The sequence below is a fragment of the Armigeres subalbatus genome, chromosome 2, assembly GCF_024139115.2.
Source record: "Armigeres subalbatus isolate Guangzhou_Male chromosome 2, GZ_Asu_2, whole genome shotgun sequence".
NCBI lineage: Eukaryota > Metazoa > Arthropoda > Insecta > Diptera > Culicidae > Armigeres > Armigeres subalbatus.
Window position 1 is genome coordinate 393,429,133 of NC_085140.1, and position 19,884 is coordinate 393,449,016.

Here is a 19,884-nt window from a genome sequence, read left to right on the forward strand (position 1 = left end):
GAGAAAATAATGAGTGTGAAAGAGCGCACGTTATGAGTGAGAAAAAGCAAACATACAGTCAAACCTCCATGAGTCGATATTGAAGGGACCATCGACTCATGGAAATATCGAGATGTGGAATAGAAAATCCTTGAAAAGCTTTTTGGAGGGACTATCACAGTAACCCAGAAAATAATTTTTAGTATGGAATAATTTGCTTCCATGAGTCGATATCGAGTCACAGAACATCGACTCATGGAGGTTTGACTGTAATAAGCGAGTAAGAGAAAACATAATGAGAACATATAGTGAGAGAAAAACAAAATAATGAAGAAAGAAAGAACATCTTGAATAAAAAAGTGGAAGCATAATGAGTGAGAAAAAGAGAACATAACGAGTAAGAAAAAAAGAACACAAGTAGTGAGAAAGTGAGAGAGAGAATAACGAGTAAGAAAGAGAGAGAACATAACAAATGAGGGAAAAACATAATGAATGCGAAAGAAGTCATAATTAGCGAGAAAAGGAGAACATAATGAGTGAGAAAAAGAGAACGTAATGAGTAAGAAAAGCAGAACTAAATAATTGAGAAAGAAAGAAAATAATGAGTAAAAAAATAAAACACAATGTGTGCGAAAGAGAGAACACATGAGAGAGAAAAATAGAACGTATTGAGTGAGAAAAGGGAAGTACAAAAAGTGAGTAAAAGAGAACTTGATAAGTGTGATACAGAGAACATAATGAGTGAGAAAGAGAGAATATCATGAGTAAAAAGAGCATAATAAGCGAGAAAGGGAGAACATAATTAGCGAGAAACAGAGCATAATGTGTGTGAGAGAGAGAACATAATGAGTGAGAAAAGCAGAACTGAGAAAGTATGAGTGAGAAAAAGAGAACATAATGTGTGAGATGGAGAAAATATTATGAATGAGGAAGAGAGGACATAATGAGTAAAAAAACATTATAGGCGAGAAAGAGAGAACATAATGAGTGAGAAATAGAGTATAATGAGGAAAAGATCAAACAAAATGATTTTGAAGGGAAGAACGTAATTAGTGGGAAAAAGAGAACATAATGAGCATAAAAGAGAGATCATAATGAGTGAGAAAAAAGAAAAAAAGAACGAAAGAGAGAATATAATAAGCGAGAAAGAGAGAATATAATGAGTGAGAAAAATAGTACATAATGAGTAAAAAACGGGGCATCATTAGTGAGAAAGGGAGAACACAATGATTATGAGAAAGGAGACATAATTAGTGAGAAAAGGAGAACACAATGATCAAGAACAAGAGAACATAATGTTTGATGAAGAGGGAACATAATGAGTAAGAAGGAGAGAACATAATGAGTGAGAAAGAGAGAACGTAATGAATAAGAAAGAGAGAACATAATAAGCAATAAAAAGAGAGCTAATGAGCAGAAAGCATAATGTGTGAGAAAGAGAGAACATAATAAATGAGAAAGGGAGAACATAATGAGTGAGAGGAGAACTTAACAAGTGAGAATGAAAGAACATGATTAGTGAGAAAAAGAGAACGAAATGCGTGAGAAAAGGAGAGCGCAATAAGTGAGAAAGAAAGAACATAATAAAAAAGTAAAGTAGAACAAAATGTGAAAGAAAAGGAGAATCTTATGAATGCGAAAGAGAGATCATAATGATGAGAAAAATAAAACCTTATGAGTGAAAAGGGATGGGAATTGGAGAACATGAGTGAAAAAGAGAGAACATGATAAGTGATGAAAAGAGAACATAATGAGCAAGAAAAGGAAAATATAATGAGTGAGAAAGAGAGAATATAATGGATGAGAAAGAAAGAATATAATGAGTGTGAAAGATAGAATATATTTTTTTTAATACTTTATTAGAGTGATTTTTAAGTTTTTATAAAGTTCATCACTCAAAAGATAGAATATGTGTGAGGAGAAAAAACATAATGAGTGAGAAAAAGAAAACATTTTTAGAAAGAGAGTACATAATGAATGATGAAGAGAGAACATAATGAGTGAGAGAAAAGAACATAATGAGTGAGAAAGTGAGAACATAATAAGCGAGAAAAACATGATAATGTGTGAGAAAAAAAGAATAATCAGTGAGAAAAAAAAATAATGAGTGCGACATCCAGAAATCGCCTCACCCCAGTTTTCTTAAAACAGGAGGCCGAAAACTGGGGTGAGGGTGATTTCTGGGTGAAAAGGAAAACATAGTGAGTGAGAAAGAGAGAACATAATGAGCGATAATGAGAAAACATACAGAGAACATAATGATTGAGGAGTGATCCGTCAGTGCCATATCACTCAAAATGATCAAAAGATCAAACGAAATAAGTTTGAAAGGGAGAACGTAATGAGCAAGAATATAATGATCAAGAAAGAGTGTGAGTGAGTGAGAAAAAAAACATTTAAGTATAAAACAGAGAACATAATAAGCAAGAAAGAGAGTATATAATCAGTGAGAAAAAGAGTACATAATGAGTAAAAATGGAGACATCATAAGGGAGAAAGGGAGAACACAATGATTAAGAGAAAGGAAACATATTCAGTGAGAAAGAGAGAACACAATTATTAAGAAAAAGAGAACATAATGACTGATGAAGAGGGAACATAATGAGTGAGAAAGAGAGAGCATAATAAGCCAATGAATGAGAAGCATAATGTATGAGAAAAAGAAAACATAATGAGTTAGAAAAAGAGAACTTAACAAGTGAGAATGAAAGAACATAATAAGTGAGAAAAAGAGAACAAAATGCGTGAGAAAAGGATAGCTTAATGAGTGAGAAAGAAAGCACATAATAAGAAAATAGAGAAGAACAAATTGTATAAGAAAGAGAGAACACAATGAGTGAGAAAGAGAAAACATAAGGAGTTAGAAAAAGAGAACATAATGAGTGAGAAAAAGAGAACATACTGAGTTTGAAAGAGACAACATTCTAAGCAAGTAAGAGAGAACGTAATGAGTGAAAATGAGTGAGAAAAGGAGAACATAATGGGCAAAAAAAGAAAACATAATTACTGAGAAAGGGAGAACATAATGAGCAAGAAAAAAAGAATATAATGAGGTAGAAAGTGGGAACATAATAAGTGAGAATGAAAGAGAATAATGAGTGTGAAAGGGGTCTCCAGTAGTCTTGCGAGCAAAGGCGTAGGATTGTCAATCTGGAGATAGTGAGTTCGATTCTCGGTCTGGTCTAGGATGTTTTAGGGTTGGAAACATTCTCGACTCCCTGGGCATAGTGTATCCATTGTACTTGCCACACAAGATACATACTCATGCAATGGTGGACAAAGAAAAGCTTTCAATTAATAACTGAGCAAATGCTAATAGAATATTAAGTTGAAAAGCAGGCCAAGCTCCTGTTGGAATATAGAGCCATTGAAGAGTGTGTGAGAGTGTGAAATATAGAACATAATGTAGTGGGAAAGTGAGAACATAATAAGCGAGAAATAAAAACATATTGAGTGAGAAAAAAAGCATAATGAGTGAGAAAGAAGGAAAATAATGAATGAGAAAAAGAGGATATATTGTGTGAGAAAGAGTGAACATGATGAATGAGAAAGAGAGAATATGATGAGTGAGAAAAGGAAAACATAGTGAGTGAGAATGAGAGAACATAATGAGTGAGAATGAGGTAAGATACAAAGAACATAATGAGTGAGGAGTGATCTGTCAGTGCCATATTACTCAAAATGTAAAAAAATCCCTAAGATAAGCAGTTTTGAAAAACTTAGGATTTCGATTAGTTTTACGTTACGATTAAAAAAATGTCGAAACCTCGATGCACCCAATCAACCCTTTTAATATCCCAAGGAGAGCAGCGAAATCAGATTTTAAACTATTTTTATGTATTACAGCTTTTCTGGAACGCTGGTTGCCAGCTAGTGGCGCTGAATTACCAAACCCTCGACCTTGCTATGCAGCTCAACCTAGGTTTGTTCGAGTACAATCATCGGTGCGGGTATCTGTTGAAACCGGAGTTCATGCGAAGGAAGGATCGTCGACTGGACCCATTTGCCGAGAGTACTGTGAGTAGTTTTTTTTCTCATTCAAAGCTATGAAAACACATTCTCTGAATACCATTTCAGGTTGACGGTATCATTGCAGGCACAGTGATCGTCACAGTAATGTCCGGCCAATTTCTAACGGATAAAAAGGTCGGTACGTACGTAGAGGTGGACATGTTTGGCCTACCGGCGGATACGGTGAGGAAAAAATTTCGAACCAAGATAGTGCGTGACAATGGGATAAATCCGATCTATGGCGAGGAACCATTTGTGTTTAAGAAGGTCGTGTTGCCAGAACTGGCCAGCATAAGAATAGCAGCGTACGAAGAAGGAGGAAAACTGATCGGCCATCGGGTGTTACCCGTGATCGGGTTGTGCCCCGGATATAGACATCTGACGCTACGAACAGAGGTGGGTCAACCGATAACGCTGGCAACACTGTTTTTGTCTATTGTGGTCAAGGATTACGTTCCGGATGGACTGTCGGAGTTGGCAGAAGCTTTGGCCAATCCAATAAAATATCAAAGTGAACTGGAGAAGCGTTCTGAACAGCTGGCGGTGCTTCAGGAGGACATGGAACCCGAGGAAGAAGAAGATTCATGTAAGATTTCTCACCTTGGTTATGGTATTTGGTGTAGAGTGTCTTTGCTATGTGTGAGGGTTTTTTGAGTTGCCTGATTTTTATGTTCGTTATCGGTGTCCTTTATTAGTTTTCTACCTTTACACGTCAAATTGCAGTTGTAATTGTATCTTTAGGTCCAAGAAAGGAAACGCTTAAATCTAGTGATAATGCTAGCGGTAGTCCGCTAAATAGGCCCACAGTGCACCCAGTGTCTACCCTGGCGGGGTCTGCCGGTGTTTCCACTGATAGTGATCATGAGCGCGAAACGCCTTTGGAAGTGATTTCGAAGGTTGTGGCTTTGCCAGTGGCACAGCCATCGCTGGAGCATACTAGTCCAATGCTGGTGAAACAAGCGACCATTCAACAGCAGCAACACCCATTACAGTCTGAGAAGCAGCAATTATCGTTTCATGCTTCTGACCATGCTGATGTTCCTAAGATAGTGGCAGATCCTTTGGAGAAAATTTTCGAAGACAAACAAGTTCGAAAAAAGCGGGATGCTTTGGAGAAAGAACTGAAAGCCCTGAAGAAAAGTCACGACAAGGAAAAAATTAAGGTGACGACTCAGAAGAGCGGAGATTTGAGTGACGGAATTAAAAAGAGCAAGTTCGGCATGGGGAATAAGCTGGTTAAGCGGTTTAGCAGTAAAAATATGGCAGATATGAGCATTCGGATACCACCCTGTATAACGGATGCGGATTCCTGTGATAACAGTGCGCATGCGGAGCGTATGAAGCAAATTTGTCGAGATCATGCAAGTAGCTATCAGGAGGTGCTGGAAAAATACCACGAAGTGATCTACAATCTGGCGGAAGATTTACTCAAACAGTCACAGGAAAATCAGATGAAGCTGCTGAAGGTAATTTAAAAATGGAGTCAATAGGAAAAACCAACTAACATAAGATCGTTTTAGGCTCAGCATGAACGAGAAACCAGCGAAGTAATGCGGCAGTTGCAGCTGTCTAGAAAGAATGAAGTAAAACAACTTGCGCAGGTGCACAAAGATAAAGACGAGTTGGAAAGGTATGTGGAAGACATCGAATAACGTATTTATATCTATTGATGGTATATTACAGTCAAATAGAGATATAAAATGAAGAAACAACACAATAGATATTAAAATTGGGAATTATAGAAGGAAACTTGCTCGGAATCTGCGGGTGTAGATAGCGAATTCAATGTAGATTATATAATATGCTTCTTATAAAGGGGACTCTGTACTTGTGACACATACATAGATACCGTACGCTACGACATTGTACGATACAATGTCGTTGCGTACGGTTTGTGAGGTTGAACCCCGTTAAGGGGGCTACCGCCTTGGGACACTTAGATCGATAATTATGTTCATCGAAATTGTCTATATTCTGCATGACATCATCCTTACTCTTGTCAATCTTGCTAAAATTGAGCATCTATGAAAACATAACGAGATAACTAGCTAGATGAAACTAGATAAGATAGATAAGATAGTCGTGAAAGAATTGTGAGAATCGTTCAGAAGACCGAGATCCAACTGTTCTCTTGATGTTCTGATTGCGTCGCGGTATTCGTCATGCTAATCGAAAACACGTTAATCTCAACATGTGATTTGATTCATCTTTTCCTTAAGACAAGTTGCCAGACGAATGCTAGCATGCTTGTGCATTAGCTGATGAGTTAGAATTTGTCCAACAAGTTTTGTCATAAGAAAATTATGCACCAATGCACAAATGTACCATGCGTCTCCATATGCTCGTGTGTTCCTGTGATTATGCACGTGTTTTATATCCCTACCTATCCTGCCACCTGGGATGCCAGTTCTCTTGAGAAACATGCATGGGTACGTGAATATAGCAGATTGTGGAAATAACTCAGTATTTTAGCTTCTATCAACATAAAACGTGCAAGTGACTCCAATGCCAAGAATGCGACGAACACTCTCCATTTTGTGATTGAATGGTCTTTAAATTTTCCCAATAAATCAAATATTGCCAACACAAGTCGATTCCTGAGGTCGTGAACTACAAATGCGACACATGAATAAGCCGAATACAATTTAATCGATACAATCGTGTAATCATTGCTTGAGAACTAGAAGAATTATAAAGAAGGGTACAGGCACAAAAGGCAGAAGGTACATAAAAAAGCGAAACACGAAAGGCAAAAAGAACGAAAGGCGGAATCACGAAGCATACCATGCTGAAGATGGCTGACTTCATATCTCGATATGGCCTAAAAGTTTCAGTGTGGACATTTTTTTTCGTCTTAAACTGTTGTTTAGGTCTGTGCCGTTTTTGACATATGCAAGAAGGTTTGCCATACGAGGTTCTGCCTTTTGTAATTCCGCCTTCCGTTAGGGTCCCTATATACTTTTAAAACTTGTAGAAGTAAAAACAATCTAAGCATCGATTCCGTCCACAATTTAACTTAAATTTTACAATTCTAGGATGAAACGAGAAGTGGATTCCACGCTAGTGGAAAAAGGCGTAGCCGAACGAGTTCGATTAAGTGCGATGTACACCCGAAAGCAAGATGAACTTCAGCGACAGCATGACGCTGTCAAGCAAGGACTCGAGGATCATCGAGCGAAAGTGAGTTCGGCTATATTTTTACATAATATGTAGATAACATTTTACGTCATTTTATCATTGTCTATTTTACACAGGCGAAAATTATGCTCGAGAAGGAGGCAGAATCTCATGCGTGTATTTCGGAAACATTTTTGGCCCATCTAAATACGAGCAGTAGCTCAACCAGCTGCTCGTCGGTTGGAACCATGCCCACGACCTCGATCTCCAGCGGAAACCTGTGCGCTAGTGCTGGTGCTTCCATCACGAAGTCAGTGTCCTCCTCCTCGAATGCACACGAGAATAACGTTAACAATACTCACGTTCACTTTGCGGAGTAAAAGCAGTAAAGTTCGATCTAGTCATTATTAGTGTTAGAATGTTTCAAGTTCAAATAGTTTTTCTAGGTTGGGAAATGGAAACGATACAGTTTTAAGAAGTTAGTTTTACGGTGTCGAGCGTTTAATAGGAAATTGTAATCTTTAATTCAATACGACTGATAAAATAATAGAAACGTTGTAACGTGCAACTTGTTTAAATTTCTGAGCGTTGTTTGGTGAAGCATTCAGCTTTCTCCAGTATTTGTGCAAAAGAGAGAATTCCATTTGATTTATGTTTAACAGAAATCTCTGGCCTAACTAATCTAATTTGCACCCCCGCTGTTGAATAGTTAATATTATTAGTATCTATATTCCACAAATACCAATTGCATTGAAATTTTGTGAGTTTGTCCGTCATATCCAAGAGACAGCCAGTTAGAAGGACGTTGAACGTCTAGAATTAATTTGACACTGAGCAAAAAAACGTAAGAAAGGGTGCGACCTATTATTTGTGAGTAGTAACATATTGAAAAGCAAAAATAACACATGGAACTCGTTGACGGGTAAACAATTTATATTAGTAGAATCTAAGCGCGAAAATCGATACGCACCATACATAATACAAGTTGAACTAGATTGGAAATTCGTGTGTAATGATTGGTAGTGGTAGATTGGTAGAAGTGAACCATTGGATGAATCTCATTAGGATAGGCTTAGCCAAATCGGGTTCGATGTGATGTTGGCAACGACTTGAATACATTTATTAAATTGCATGCACATGCACAACATACTCCGTAATATTTTTGTACCTAAGTCACACTGAACTATCTTTTATTGACAAGAATACTACATTATTGTTGCATACCTACCTATCTACCTGGTTGGTTACATCGTCGATACACCTATGCCTGGCGTATTGTAGAGCTCCACAATCGTCGGTCTTGGCAATGTTCCTCCAGTTTCCCCGAACGTGTATAACCCAGTAGGGTCCCCAGGTTCGTGCCCTTCCACGAAGTTGCCGGCCTCTATCTGGTTCTCCAATGAATATTGTTTTCGCTATTCTTTCTTCCGACATTCTCACTAAGTTACCAGCCAACTGAAGACTGCAGTATTTCATACTATTCACAATATTTTCTTCTTTGTATACTTGATACAGCTCATGATTCATGTGTCTGCGCCAAACACCAGTTTCCCTCCGAGTATTGTATGCAGTACTTTTTGCTCGAAAACCCTAAAAGCTCTCCAGTCCACCTCTTTTAATGGCTCATGTCCATAGGCTTAACCTGAGGATAGGCACTGGTAGAATCAGAGTTTTGTATAGAGCAAATTTCGTTTCCGTCTGCATGTTGCGGGACTCAAGCTGGTTTCGTAATCCGTAAATAGGCCCTGTTCGCAGCAGCAATACGTCTTTTCACTTCACGGGAAACATCATTGTCACATGTCGCAAGCGTTCCAAGGTAAACAAATTCTTCAACAACTTCAAACACTTCCCCATCAAGCACTACCTCAGCACCAACACCACTAGGTCTTCCTCTATCTTTACCTGCCACCATGTACTTTGTCTTGGAAGAGTTAATGGTTAAGCCTATCCTCGCCGTCTTCCTCTTCAGTACAGGAAATTATCAAGGACGAAAGTTTCCACTACTGCTATGCGATCGATTCCAATGAGGTCGATGTCGCTGCTTTGAAATCAATTAACAGATGGTGAGTCTGCAAGTTGAACTCCCGGAATTTATCAAAGATCATCCGAACATCTGATCCGTCGTTGATCGGCCCTCACGAAAACCTGCCTGGTATACGCCAACGAAGGACTCCTCAAGCGGTCTCAGTCTGTTAAACACGATACGCGACAGGATTTTATACGCCGAGTTCAGAAGGGTGATCCCTCTAGTCTGGGCACTTTAGTCTGTGCTCTTTCTTATAGATTGGGCATACGAGGCTATCCAACCAGCCGACAGGCAGTTCTTCATCCTCTTATATTTTCTGAATAATAAAGTGGATTGATTGATGCAGCTGCTCACTTCCGTGTTTTAGAAGCTCGACCGGGATTTTGTCCTTCCCAGCAGCTTTACTGTTTTTCAGCTCGTTTTGAGCCTTCTTTACCTCGTCCATTGTTGGTGGTTCCACAGCTGGACCGTCGCCGACTATGTCTATCCTGCTCCTTAATACACCTTCATTTTCACCGTTCAACAAATCTTCGCAGTGCTCCTTCCGCCTGGCTGCCACCATAGTCTTGTCTGTCACAAGGTCTGTCAGCAAATTTCCCTCTCGATCATTGCACATGGCAGGCATTGGCGCAGTCTTGTGCCACGCACCATTGACCGTTGCGTTGGCGTCGCTGTGCAGTGCCTAACACTTCCTGCGCTGTTGTAGTCACAGCTTCGTGGATATTATCCCACAATCTGTTGACGTCGCCAAATCCGGTGGCATCTCCTTTTCGCTTGTCTAGCCTTTGGTGGTACTGTTCAGCAACTCCTTCAACTGACAAGCGTTGGATATTGAAACGCATCGTTATGTTGTTTCGTGAATTCGTGAAGCTGGAAAGTCGCGCCCGAATTTTTTTAGGTAGTGATCCGAGTAAATGTTCGGACTTCTGAGGGACCTGACATCTATAACATCCGAGAAATGTCGTCTGCCGATCAGCAAGTGGTCTATCTGTGAGCAAGTGTCTCCACTCGGATGTTATCAGGCGTGTTTGCGGATATTCTTACGTGCGAAGTAGGTAATGCTGATTGCCATCCCTCTAGCAGCAGCAAAAATTACAAGTCGCAGATCATTTTCGTTGGTAAGAGCCCAACACGTGCGGGCTCATTCGAAGTTCTCACGTTCCAAGATCCGACTTTCCAATCGTTGTCCTTTATTCGTTGCCAGGTCTGTTGCCGTTGAATCAATTCGTTTGCTCTACTTTTGCCTTTCTTGGTAACTGTAGAATCTTCCGTAGGCTACCTTATCATGGTTGCGCTACCTACATCGCGTTGAAGTGGCTGCCTTCTCGATGCTGAAACGATACAGCATGATGTGCACAGTTTTGTTTTGAGTCCCTCGCTGGCACTCATACGATGATCAGCCTCCTCTAACATGGGGGGCAAACGCTGTTGTGAGCCGCTTATTGTTGTATAGTAAGCATAAAAATGAGAATGGGAATTTTTGAATTTCCTTGGTAAACTCTTCTGCATTTCCAAAAAAATAATCTTCTAAATTGTCCCGCAACTTTTTTTAAATAGACCAAAAAAATTTTTTTAGAGTTTCCTGCAGGAAACTATAAAAAATTATCAATGACAATTCTTTAAAAAATGATCTTTTGAATTTCAACGAGATCTTGATTCAAATTCCCACGGAAAAAACTTCCAAAGAAAACTCTTTTGAATCAACATGAGACAATATTTTGATTTCCACGAGTATTTTTATTGTATTAACACGGAAAACTCTCTATGAAAAACACTTCTATATCTGGAATTTTTAAAAATTCCTTGACACTAATACTGCTGGATGAAGCGGATTACTTAAACATAAGCTTGTTCTACAACTGTCTTCAAGAAGAAAATTATTAGACGTAACAATAATAAATCAAATCTGAAATTTGAATCTAATTTCTAATTGAACAATCGTGCACTACTTTCGAATCACAGCTATTACCCTTTTCAAAAATCTGTAAAAAAATGATTACTTGGTTTCTTAGTATATCTGCTTATGAAACCACTATACCCATTTTTAGGTAAGCATTGATCATCATCATTTTGAAGTATTTGGGAACTCCAGCCTGACTCGTCGGGTACCGCTGCCATGTACCGACCATACCAAATTGCCAGGGGGCGGAGTCACAGTTATACAACATGTCGGAGCGTGTATGGGGCCCCAATGGAAGCATATGTGAAGGAAATTATTGTCTTCGCAGATTTCGAAAAGTGAATTTCTTGCCTTTGGAATAGCAGAATAAGACAGTAGCGGAGCAGAATAAGCTTCGGCACTCTATCACCGACGGTAACATCAACTCCAGGAAGAACAGTGTTCTGTGGGCAAAACTGTGTTTGTTCGAAGCAAAGCGTAGCCGGAAAGGCAACAGATCGGAAATGCTAACCGTGCCATAGGTATGGTCACACCGCTGTAAAGAGGGTTTAGTATTAAACTCGAGCCTTTTTACGAAAGTTGAGAGTTTGACTCTGGGGCCTCTGAATATTTTTCTTTGATTCGTAATTTAATGGTCAACGAGGAACCGGCAAGTGGCGTTGATATAGTGGCCGTTAAAGGTAAGTTGAAGATAACTGCTACCAGAACTGTCAGGCTCTTGTCTAAAAACTGTCCGGTAAATCGTCAAATCGTTCGACGCTGCACTATAGGATTTCGGGCGGTCATTAATCGAAAATGTCATGTCTTCCGAATTATTTTAAAATATTTTCTCTCCATTGTCAATACTCTAATTAAGAGAAATTCTGAATTTGAAGTCTCTAGGTGCACTAGTTCCAAAGATATAAGGTGGCAAAGTCAGAAATGGGTAAAAAAGTTAGCAAATTTTCTGAAAAATATTTTATTTTCAACTATTTATTGAAATATTTTTAAATGTTTTTTCTTCAATGTTGATACATCATTACAAAGGTTATTGTATAAGCTTTTAAATGGTGTGCAAAAACTAATGGTTACACTGTGAAAAAAATTGAAAAAATGCGGAAGCAATATTTTTTCCAAAACGACGCTATTTTCAACTTTGATAGTGAAGAACTTTTTTCCTCAGGAATCCCCAGGTTCTTTTATGATACACATCAAGGACAAAGCTTCGACTAAAATGTCCTGAAAGAATTTCTTGCCAGTATTTGCAATTAACAGAGTTAAGTCACTCTGATTTTTTTTCATTTGTTTTTTACCGTGTTTTGCCTCTCTCGTACTCCAAGGTTAATGCTCATTCCAAAAACGAATGTTTGATAGAAGGCCCGGAGACCCCTAGTGGTATATATCAACTAACTCAGCGCGAAGAATTGAGGTGATGTCTGTATGTGTGTGCATGCGCGTCTGTATGTATGTGCGCAAAAGAACGCAATCGCCATTTAGACACTTATTTGTGTCCGATTTTCTCGCAACAAGTTTCATTCGACGGGAAATCTAGTCCCATCGTTTCCTATTGAAAATGGGTCAGACTGAACTATGCGCTCAAAGGGTATGGTCAAAATACATTTATTGGTAATAACTTCGACTTTATTTATAACCATTTGAGCTCATTTAATTAACTTTTCAAAGGAGTAAATGAATAAAACCCCCAATGCAATGCAGCACAACGGTAACGGAAGGATTTAACAGTTCGCTCATATATTTCCTGTCAAATTTTACTGTTTCCGTCGCCATTCCGCTGAAATGCGTTTGGGGCTTGAGTGGTTTGAGTCATTCTCTAAACCTAATTTTCTGAGCTATTCATTAGCTACTGATGGAGAACTAAATATGAGATTTCATAATATGTAAATATTTATAAATCTCCTGGAATCAATAATTCCCGACATGTTTATTGCAAAAGTAAAGACGAACAATATCTTAGTTAGAACGGAGCGTATGAAATTCCTGCTAGTGTTCATGAATGTCTGGCTAATGGTAGGGAAATATTTATTCACTCATCTACACTTTGAGGTTCACTGGCTGAACAACCAGCGGAAAGTCAATATAAACAGTTGAAGAAATTTAGAACTCATAATGCAAGAAAATGATCAAGAGAGGCAAATGTTGACATTTTCCTTCGTGCCTTACATGAATCAGATCCATTTTAAGCTCGATTTGGATAACGAGGAGACGTTGGAAAAAATTTTTCACTTAGTTATTCTTATGCCATGCGTAATTTTGTAATATTTGAAGATTTTCAAAAGTTCTTTATCTTCTAATACTTTAGATGAATTTATCTCATCTTCCATCGTTGATGGAATTGAAGAAAATATCATTGAAGACTTAAACCTTGACACAGAAAAAGAATGATGCTGTATATAACTTGTAGAAATCATGAAAACAAATCAAAAGTAATTCAAATAGTGTTGTTATTTAAATTAAAAGAATTTTGCTTTTCGGAAGAATGGAGCATTCTTACATTCCACAAATGAATGTCCACATTTTTGAGAATATATTAATCTCATTTTGAATAACTTGTACACGTAAAAATGTCATGGGATTGCGATTTCTAATTTGCTAATACCCTTTTTCAAAAGTTATTTTCAATTCTGATTATTTGATTAACATTTAATGCTTTATGATCCTTCAGATCCTAGTACTTTGTCAAACAAATTGTTCTAAATACAAATTGTGAGGCATGAGAGTGAGAACAAAAAATATCACGGAATGTCATGAAATTAATGTCATTTAACATGATCGCCGCCATAATGTCCATAAATTGCTGAACTTAGTTTTTGTACAGCCCCTTCCTTCTCCTTAAGAAAACGCACGAAATTTCAACTTCCCAAATAGGTTTGCTTTGTCACGTTAATCGAACCTATGAAAAAATAATTACGTAATTCATAGACGATCCCCAAAGGGGGTTGGAAATTGTATATTCATGCTATTTCGACCATACACAGCTAAAACTAAGTGGAAAATCACTTTAAAAGTCCAATTTTATTTTTGACCGCTCGCTTGTATGGGGATCCCCCATAGTGCGCTGGGAGCTGCGGACTCGATCGAATCTAATTTTCAAGATATTTTGCTTTATGCAACGTACACACCAGTCAAGCAGTTGGACGAACATTGACTCCGCCCCCAAGAAAACGCTTCGGTTGCTGCTTTGTTTAAACGTGTGTGAAGTTGTTCGAACAACTTTTTGACAGTTGGCGGCTCGGTTGGAAAAAATTAAAACGGTTTGATTTTGGTTTGAGTTGTCGGGGGTGGAGCCAAGGTTCGCCGAACATGTTTGAGCATTTGTAGTGAAGTTGCATAAACCCCCATATATTTTTTGATGGTTGGTGCTCAAGTTGGCGCTTCGGTCGTTCGTGTGTGATATTGTTGGTCGAGTAAATTGATTGTTCGTGTCGCTGTTGGTAAAACTTGATAGATGTTTGAATAAACGAGAGGTGGAGTCAATGTGAACGTCATGGGAGAACGCTCTACCACGGACCATGTGTTTGCCGTTCGTCAGGTATTACAAAAATGGCGCGAATACAGGGCACCTTGTTTCACACATCATCTATTCATCGACTCTAAAGCCACATATCATACAATCGATCGAGACCAGCTGTGGTAGTTAATGCACGAAAACGGATTTCCGGGTAAACTTATCACATATACAAACAGACGTAACACTTCATTTAAATTCATCGCTCATGACTTTTTTGCGCGATTCCACCTGCAGAGGCGCTAGCAGTCAGTCACTCTAGTATTTGACGCGCGAAAAATCAAACGTCCAATGCAACGCTTCATTTTACATCTATTTGGAAAGCTACTTGGAAAGGCGTAGTCAACAAACAATCTATAATGCCTTACTGTTTAATGAATTTTGTTCTCATGTGAGTTCAAAAGTATAGGATTTACGGAATTTTAGTACAGGAGAGGAGTTTCCTTAGCTGTGCGGTAAGATGTCCGGCTACAAAGCACGATCATGCTGAAGGTGACTGGATTCGATTCCCGGTCCGGTCTAGGAAATTTTCGGATTGGAAAATTCTCTGGGTAAAAATGTAACATCGTGTTAGCCTCGTGATATACGAATGCAAAATGGTAACTCGGCTTAAAAACCTCGCAGTTAACACCTGTGGAAGTGCTTAACGCTTTATAAGGCAGACGAATCTAAACAATAAATTAACAAAAATGACAATAGGACGCAATGTTGACATGGTATTAAACTCAAATGTTTGTTTGTTAAACATTAAACAGTCCAGATACATTGAAAAATTGGTGGCAATATAGTTGCTACTATAGATAGTAGAATCTATAGATGAGCGAAAGCATGGCTGAGTCGATTTTTTTGCCCGTGCACACGCACATATGACGTAACAGCCCTTAACGTTTCCATTGAAATCGTGACGTCAAGCTCGTTTGGAGACACGTTTGACAGTTCGTTTGGAGACAGAGGATTTATCTTCGCTCATCTATATATTCCACTATCTATAGTTGCTACTGCTCGGCAAGCGGGAAAACAGGCAACAACAAAAATAAATAAAAGATTTTAAAAAATTAGGTTTTACGTAAAACCGGTCAAATCAAGGCACGTTACATTTTTTGGTGAAAAGTCCTAGTCGGAAAACGCATTATAAGTGAAAAAAATTTTTTTGCACTTTTTTTCCCAAGGGGGGACCCTTGGGAAAAAAACACAATTTCGTCAAAAATCCAAAAACCAAATATACAGAAAGGCAAAGCTTTTTTCACGCTAATTACGTAATAATCTAACACAGGAGATTCAAAATAATTAATACCAACGGGAAAAAATATATCTTTGTCGATTTTTTAACGAATTATAACTGAAAATCCTTCTTCCACTCGAAACTTACGATCTGTTCGTAAAAAAACTGTTCTCAAATTGACATTTCGATTTTTTTATGGCTCAAATTCATCTGGGGTGTTACTAGGAATCAAATAAAGCCACTACATGGGAAATTATAAGTAGAGCTCTTGTTAATAAATAGAAAAAAATATAATTTGTTGGTGGGGATGTGATGCTAATAATAAAATAAGAAGAAGTACGAAAGTCTAAAATCCCACCTCGTACAAATGTACAGCGATTATTTCTCAAGCTGTGGAGTTACCTTAATTGTAGATTGTTACCAAAAGGAATGAATTATTGGAATAGTGATATGGAAATGCTAATATCATCTTCCAAACTTGGACGTACATGTTCATGATAGAATTAGAGGCGAAAGTATAGAATTGATAGTTCCGTTAGGATACGGCAGGCATGAAGAATGTTTTTATAGAAGTCGATTTGAAAGCGAGCGGAGGGCAATATTTGTGATGGCACATATCGCACGACCTTCCTTCTGCCAAGCTCCCGTATGAAGGGGAGGGAAGAATATCAGTGTGGAAGCTGATATATCTCCACTGACAAAAGGAAGGTGGTTTGACTTGCTCATATGCCATCGCGTGCGGAAGGATTTGCTATCGACGAGTACTGTCTCCAAATTTCTAATATGACATCAGCATTTAGTCGAATAGGATTTTTATTGCACGTCTGTTCCAAAATGCATTGCACTTGGCTGCCTCGGAGAGAACAAAGCCACCTTCCTTTTGCCAGTGGAGATATATCACACTCTAAATAATCATCACGTCATATTCACGTGAAAAATCACGTAACTGAACTGTCTTGAACAAACGACGATTGTTACGTGACGTTGGTAATGTTCACCTGAAATTCACGTAACTTTTACTAAAAATCTTGGTGAATATGTTTGTATGTACTCGTAAACAACTTAAGTGAGATTGTGTTAGTGTGATTGCAGCTTCGGCATTTACGGAAAACCAGCATTGTAAACAATCTTCACGTCAGATTTACCTGAAAACAAACGTGGTTATCATCCACCATACTTTTCACGTGGAAGTGACTTGACAATCACGTAAGAATGAATGATACATAACCTAAACATAGTTAGGCTTCGCAGAGGTAAAGGATATTTTAGGTGCAACTAGGCGAGAATTTTTCGAACCTTCAGTTCCCTCCTTGGAAAAATATCAACGGAAGTCGCATGAAATTTAGAAGATTCGTAGAAAAGTGATTTGGAGGAAGTTTAAGCTACATGAAGTCTAGAACTACAGTTTTTCGGTAGCGTTAGCATAAAAAAATTATTTCAGGTTTCAACGTCCAAGGATGGACTACCTTTTGATTGGTTCAACATCGGAAATAGTAGCAATGTTTGTGAAAGTTTCAACATTGCTGTCCAAATCTGATAAATTTAATTCGACATTCGTTGATTTGTTCTCCAACAGTGTTTTAGCGATAACTCCGAAATGCAATTGCCGAATGACAGCATTCCTTGTCTAATATTAAAGACATCATTTTGCATCAAATGCATTTCAACGCATCAAGCGCATCAGCAACGCGAAGAGGTTTCCTATTTACGGCTGCTGGCAGTTACTAACTTATTTTGCATTCATTTAAAAAAAAAAACAATTTTGTAATATATTTTAAAGCATACCTGATATCATGTAGCTTTCACTAAAAGTTCACGTAACCAGTACGTAGCAATCACGTAAGGCTCACCTGATCAAACACGTAACTACTTTCAAACTTCACGTCATTAGTACTGGAAAATCCAGTCAGATTCACCTGATAAATCACGTAACTCACCGAAGCTAAGTTTTGTTCAGGTTACATGCCATTCAGGTCACTCTTACGTGAAAAGTGTGGTGGATGAGAACCACATTTGTTTTCATGACGTGAAGATTTTTCAGAGTGCAGCTTCCACACTGATATTCTTCCCTCCCCCTTCATACGGGAGCTTGGCAGAAGAAAGGTCGTGTGATATGTGCCATCACAAATATTGCCCTCCGCTCGCTTTCAAATCGACTTCTATAAAAACATTCTTCATGCCTGCCGTATCCCAACGGAACTATCAATTCTATACTTTCGCCTCTAATTCTATCATGAACATGTACGTCCAAGTTTGGAAGATGATATTAGCATTTCCATATCATTGTAAATCGTTTAACTTCACGTAGAAGTATCACACACGAAATCATTAATTTAGTATTGGAATAGGTTGGATTCGACAATGCAACATCAAACGCAATTGATTCGAATAGATTGTGCAACAGATGACGCTAATATTTTCGAAGAAAATTTCTACTGATTTTTTGTCAGAGTTACATCTGATTGTCTGTAGTTTTAATTTATCTTGCTGAAAAAAAATATTGCACTGCTCATAAAAAATCTACTTTAGTCGCAACAAAAATAAGCGCCAGATAGTCGCCTAAGAAAAGCATACCTCCAGAAAAAAAGCTACATTGATATTTTTGAAAATTTGGCTGCCACGTGGTAAATACCGGCAATGAATGCTTTAGGGTCTGTTCAAATATTACGTAACGCGAAAAACGTTGTTTTCAAGAACCCTCAACCCCCTCGTAACAATCTGTAACAAAATTTAGAACTACCCCCACCCCTATGCGTAACGCGTAACAAATACATTTTTTTTGAAAATATCTTGTTTTTGGTAAAATTTAAACCACGATACAATAAATTGTTATTTTTTGTATATTTCATGCTATTTTGAAGACAATAACTATTTTTTGAAAAATTTAAATATTTTTTCTTTATTGTTACGCGTAACAATTTCTCGAATGACCCCCACCCCCTATATTTTGCGTAACAAATCGTAACAAAAATCTAACAACCCCCCACCCCTTATTGCGTTACGTAATATTTGAACAGACCCTTAATAGCGCGTCCTATTTGTACAGCGGATAAATTTTGCACATCTATGAGAACCTTGGAATCACGAATGTTGTTATTTTGTTGCAAGGCACAACATTACAACAGAGATAGATTCGCATTTCCTTTTTGATCAAAGACATTCCCATTGAATTTTTAAATAAAATCAATGTAAAACACGAGCATCCATTAATGTGTTACTTAGTAAAATATCAAAACAATCTCCAACAAAATTATTTGTAACAATCGTTTGATATTATCTCGGACTTGTTAGAACGGTACGTTCGTTGGATACATATGTGAGGCGAAAAAGCATGGACGCCATCTTTGATAATTTTACAACTCCTCCATATCATCACGTCTGTTCCAAAATGCATTAAAGAAATCTACAAGATGTGCCAGAATTGATTTCAACAGTAAATCAAAGAGTTAAATATTTACTTTTACAGCTATCCTTCATCCATGTCGCAACTGCATCGCGAGTAGTGCGCATCTATGCCATAGCCACTCGCGATGTAGTTGTGACATTCGAAAATGGGAGAAAACACAATTGTCGCGATACAATAAATTCACTCAACAATATCTTTGTTCAAACATGAAGTTTCAAAATTACATCGGATGGGCAAGTTCAAGCTGAATTAACGGAAAGCTTCATAGTCACCTCACCATGAAAATCTTCGTAGTAACAACCCACAAAACATGTTTGATTTACTACGTATTCAAGAGGAACGATATCTGTACTATTAATAATCAAATTCAAAATCGATTTTCTGCATGATAAGTACTATTACCTTAACATTAGAAAAAAATATGATTATTTCCAAAGCGCTTCTTTTAACGAAACCGGAGAACTTTTTGACGAACACCCTTCAACAGCCTTTCCCATTTTCTTCGTTATTTTTTACCGCGCAGATGATCACTTATTTGGCCTTGTCGAAAGATTGTGCATCTCGACCATACGTAAGTACCGCTTGATAATTGCCCATTGTTTTTCTCGATTTGACGCAGTTTAGGGCAAATTGGTGGATTAACCTATTTACCTCTAAATAACCCAGTTTTGAGTAAAATGACTTTTCTAGCACTAGGTAGTTTGCCTTTAATCACATG

The 19,884-nt window shown here is 38.0% G+C and overlaps 1 protein-coding gene across 16 annotated transcripts in view; it reads left to right on the plus strand.

Moving 5' to 3' along the window:
* Positions 1-8,285, plus strand: part of LOC134213208 (1-phosphatidylinositol 4,5-bisphosphate phosphodiesterase classes I and II) — a 262,306-nt gene extending 254,021 nt beyond the window's left edge. For 15 of the 16 annotated variants that reach the window (XM_062691932.1, XM_062691930.1, XM_062691939.1 and 12 more), the window contains 6 exons: positions 3,826-3,996; positions 4,057-4,576; positions 4,714-5,456; positions 5,511-5,620; positions 7,026-7,170; positions 7,245-8,285. In XM_062691932.1, coding sequence (XP_062547916.1) covers positions 3,826-3,996; positions 4,057-4,576; positions 4,714-5,456; positions 5,511-5,620; positions 7,026-7,170; positions 7,245-7,487 — 1,932 coding nt within the window. In that variant the 3' untranslated portion in view covers positions 7,488-8,285. The remainder of the gene's footprint in view (positions 1-3,825; positions 3,997-4,056; positions 4,577-4,713; positions 5,457-5,510; positions 5,621-7,025; positions 7,171-7,244) is intronic. The other variant, XM_062691943.1, reaches the window with a different exon arrangement.
* Positions 8,286-19,884: the final 11,599 nt, after the last annotated feature.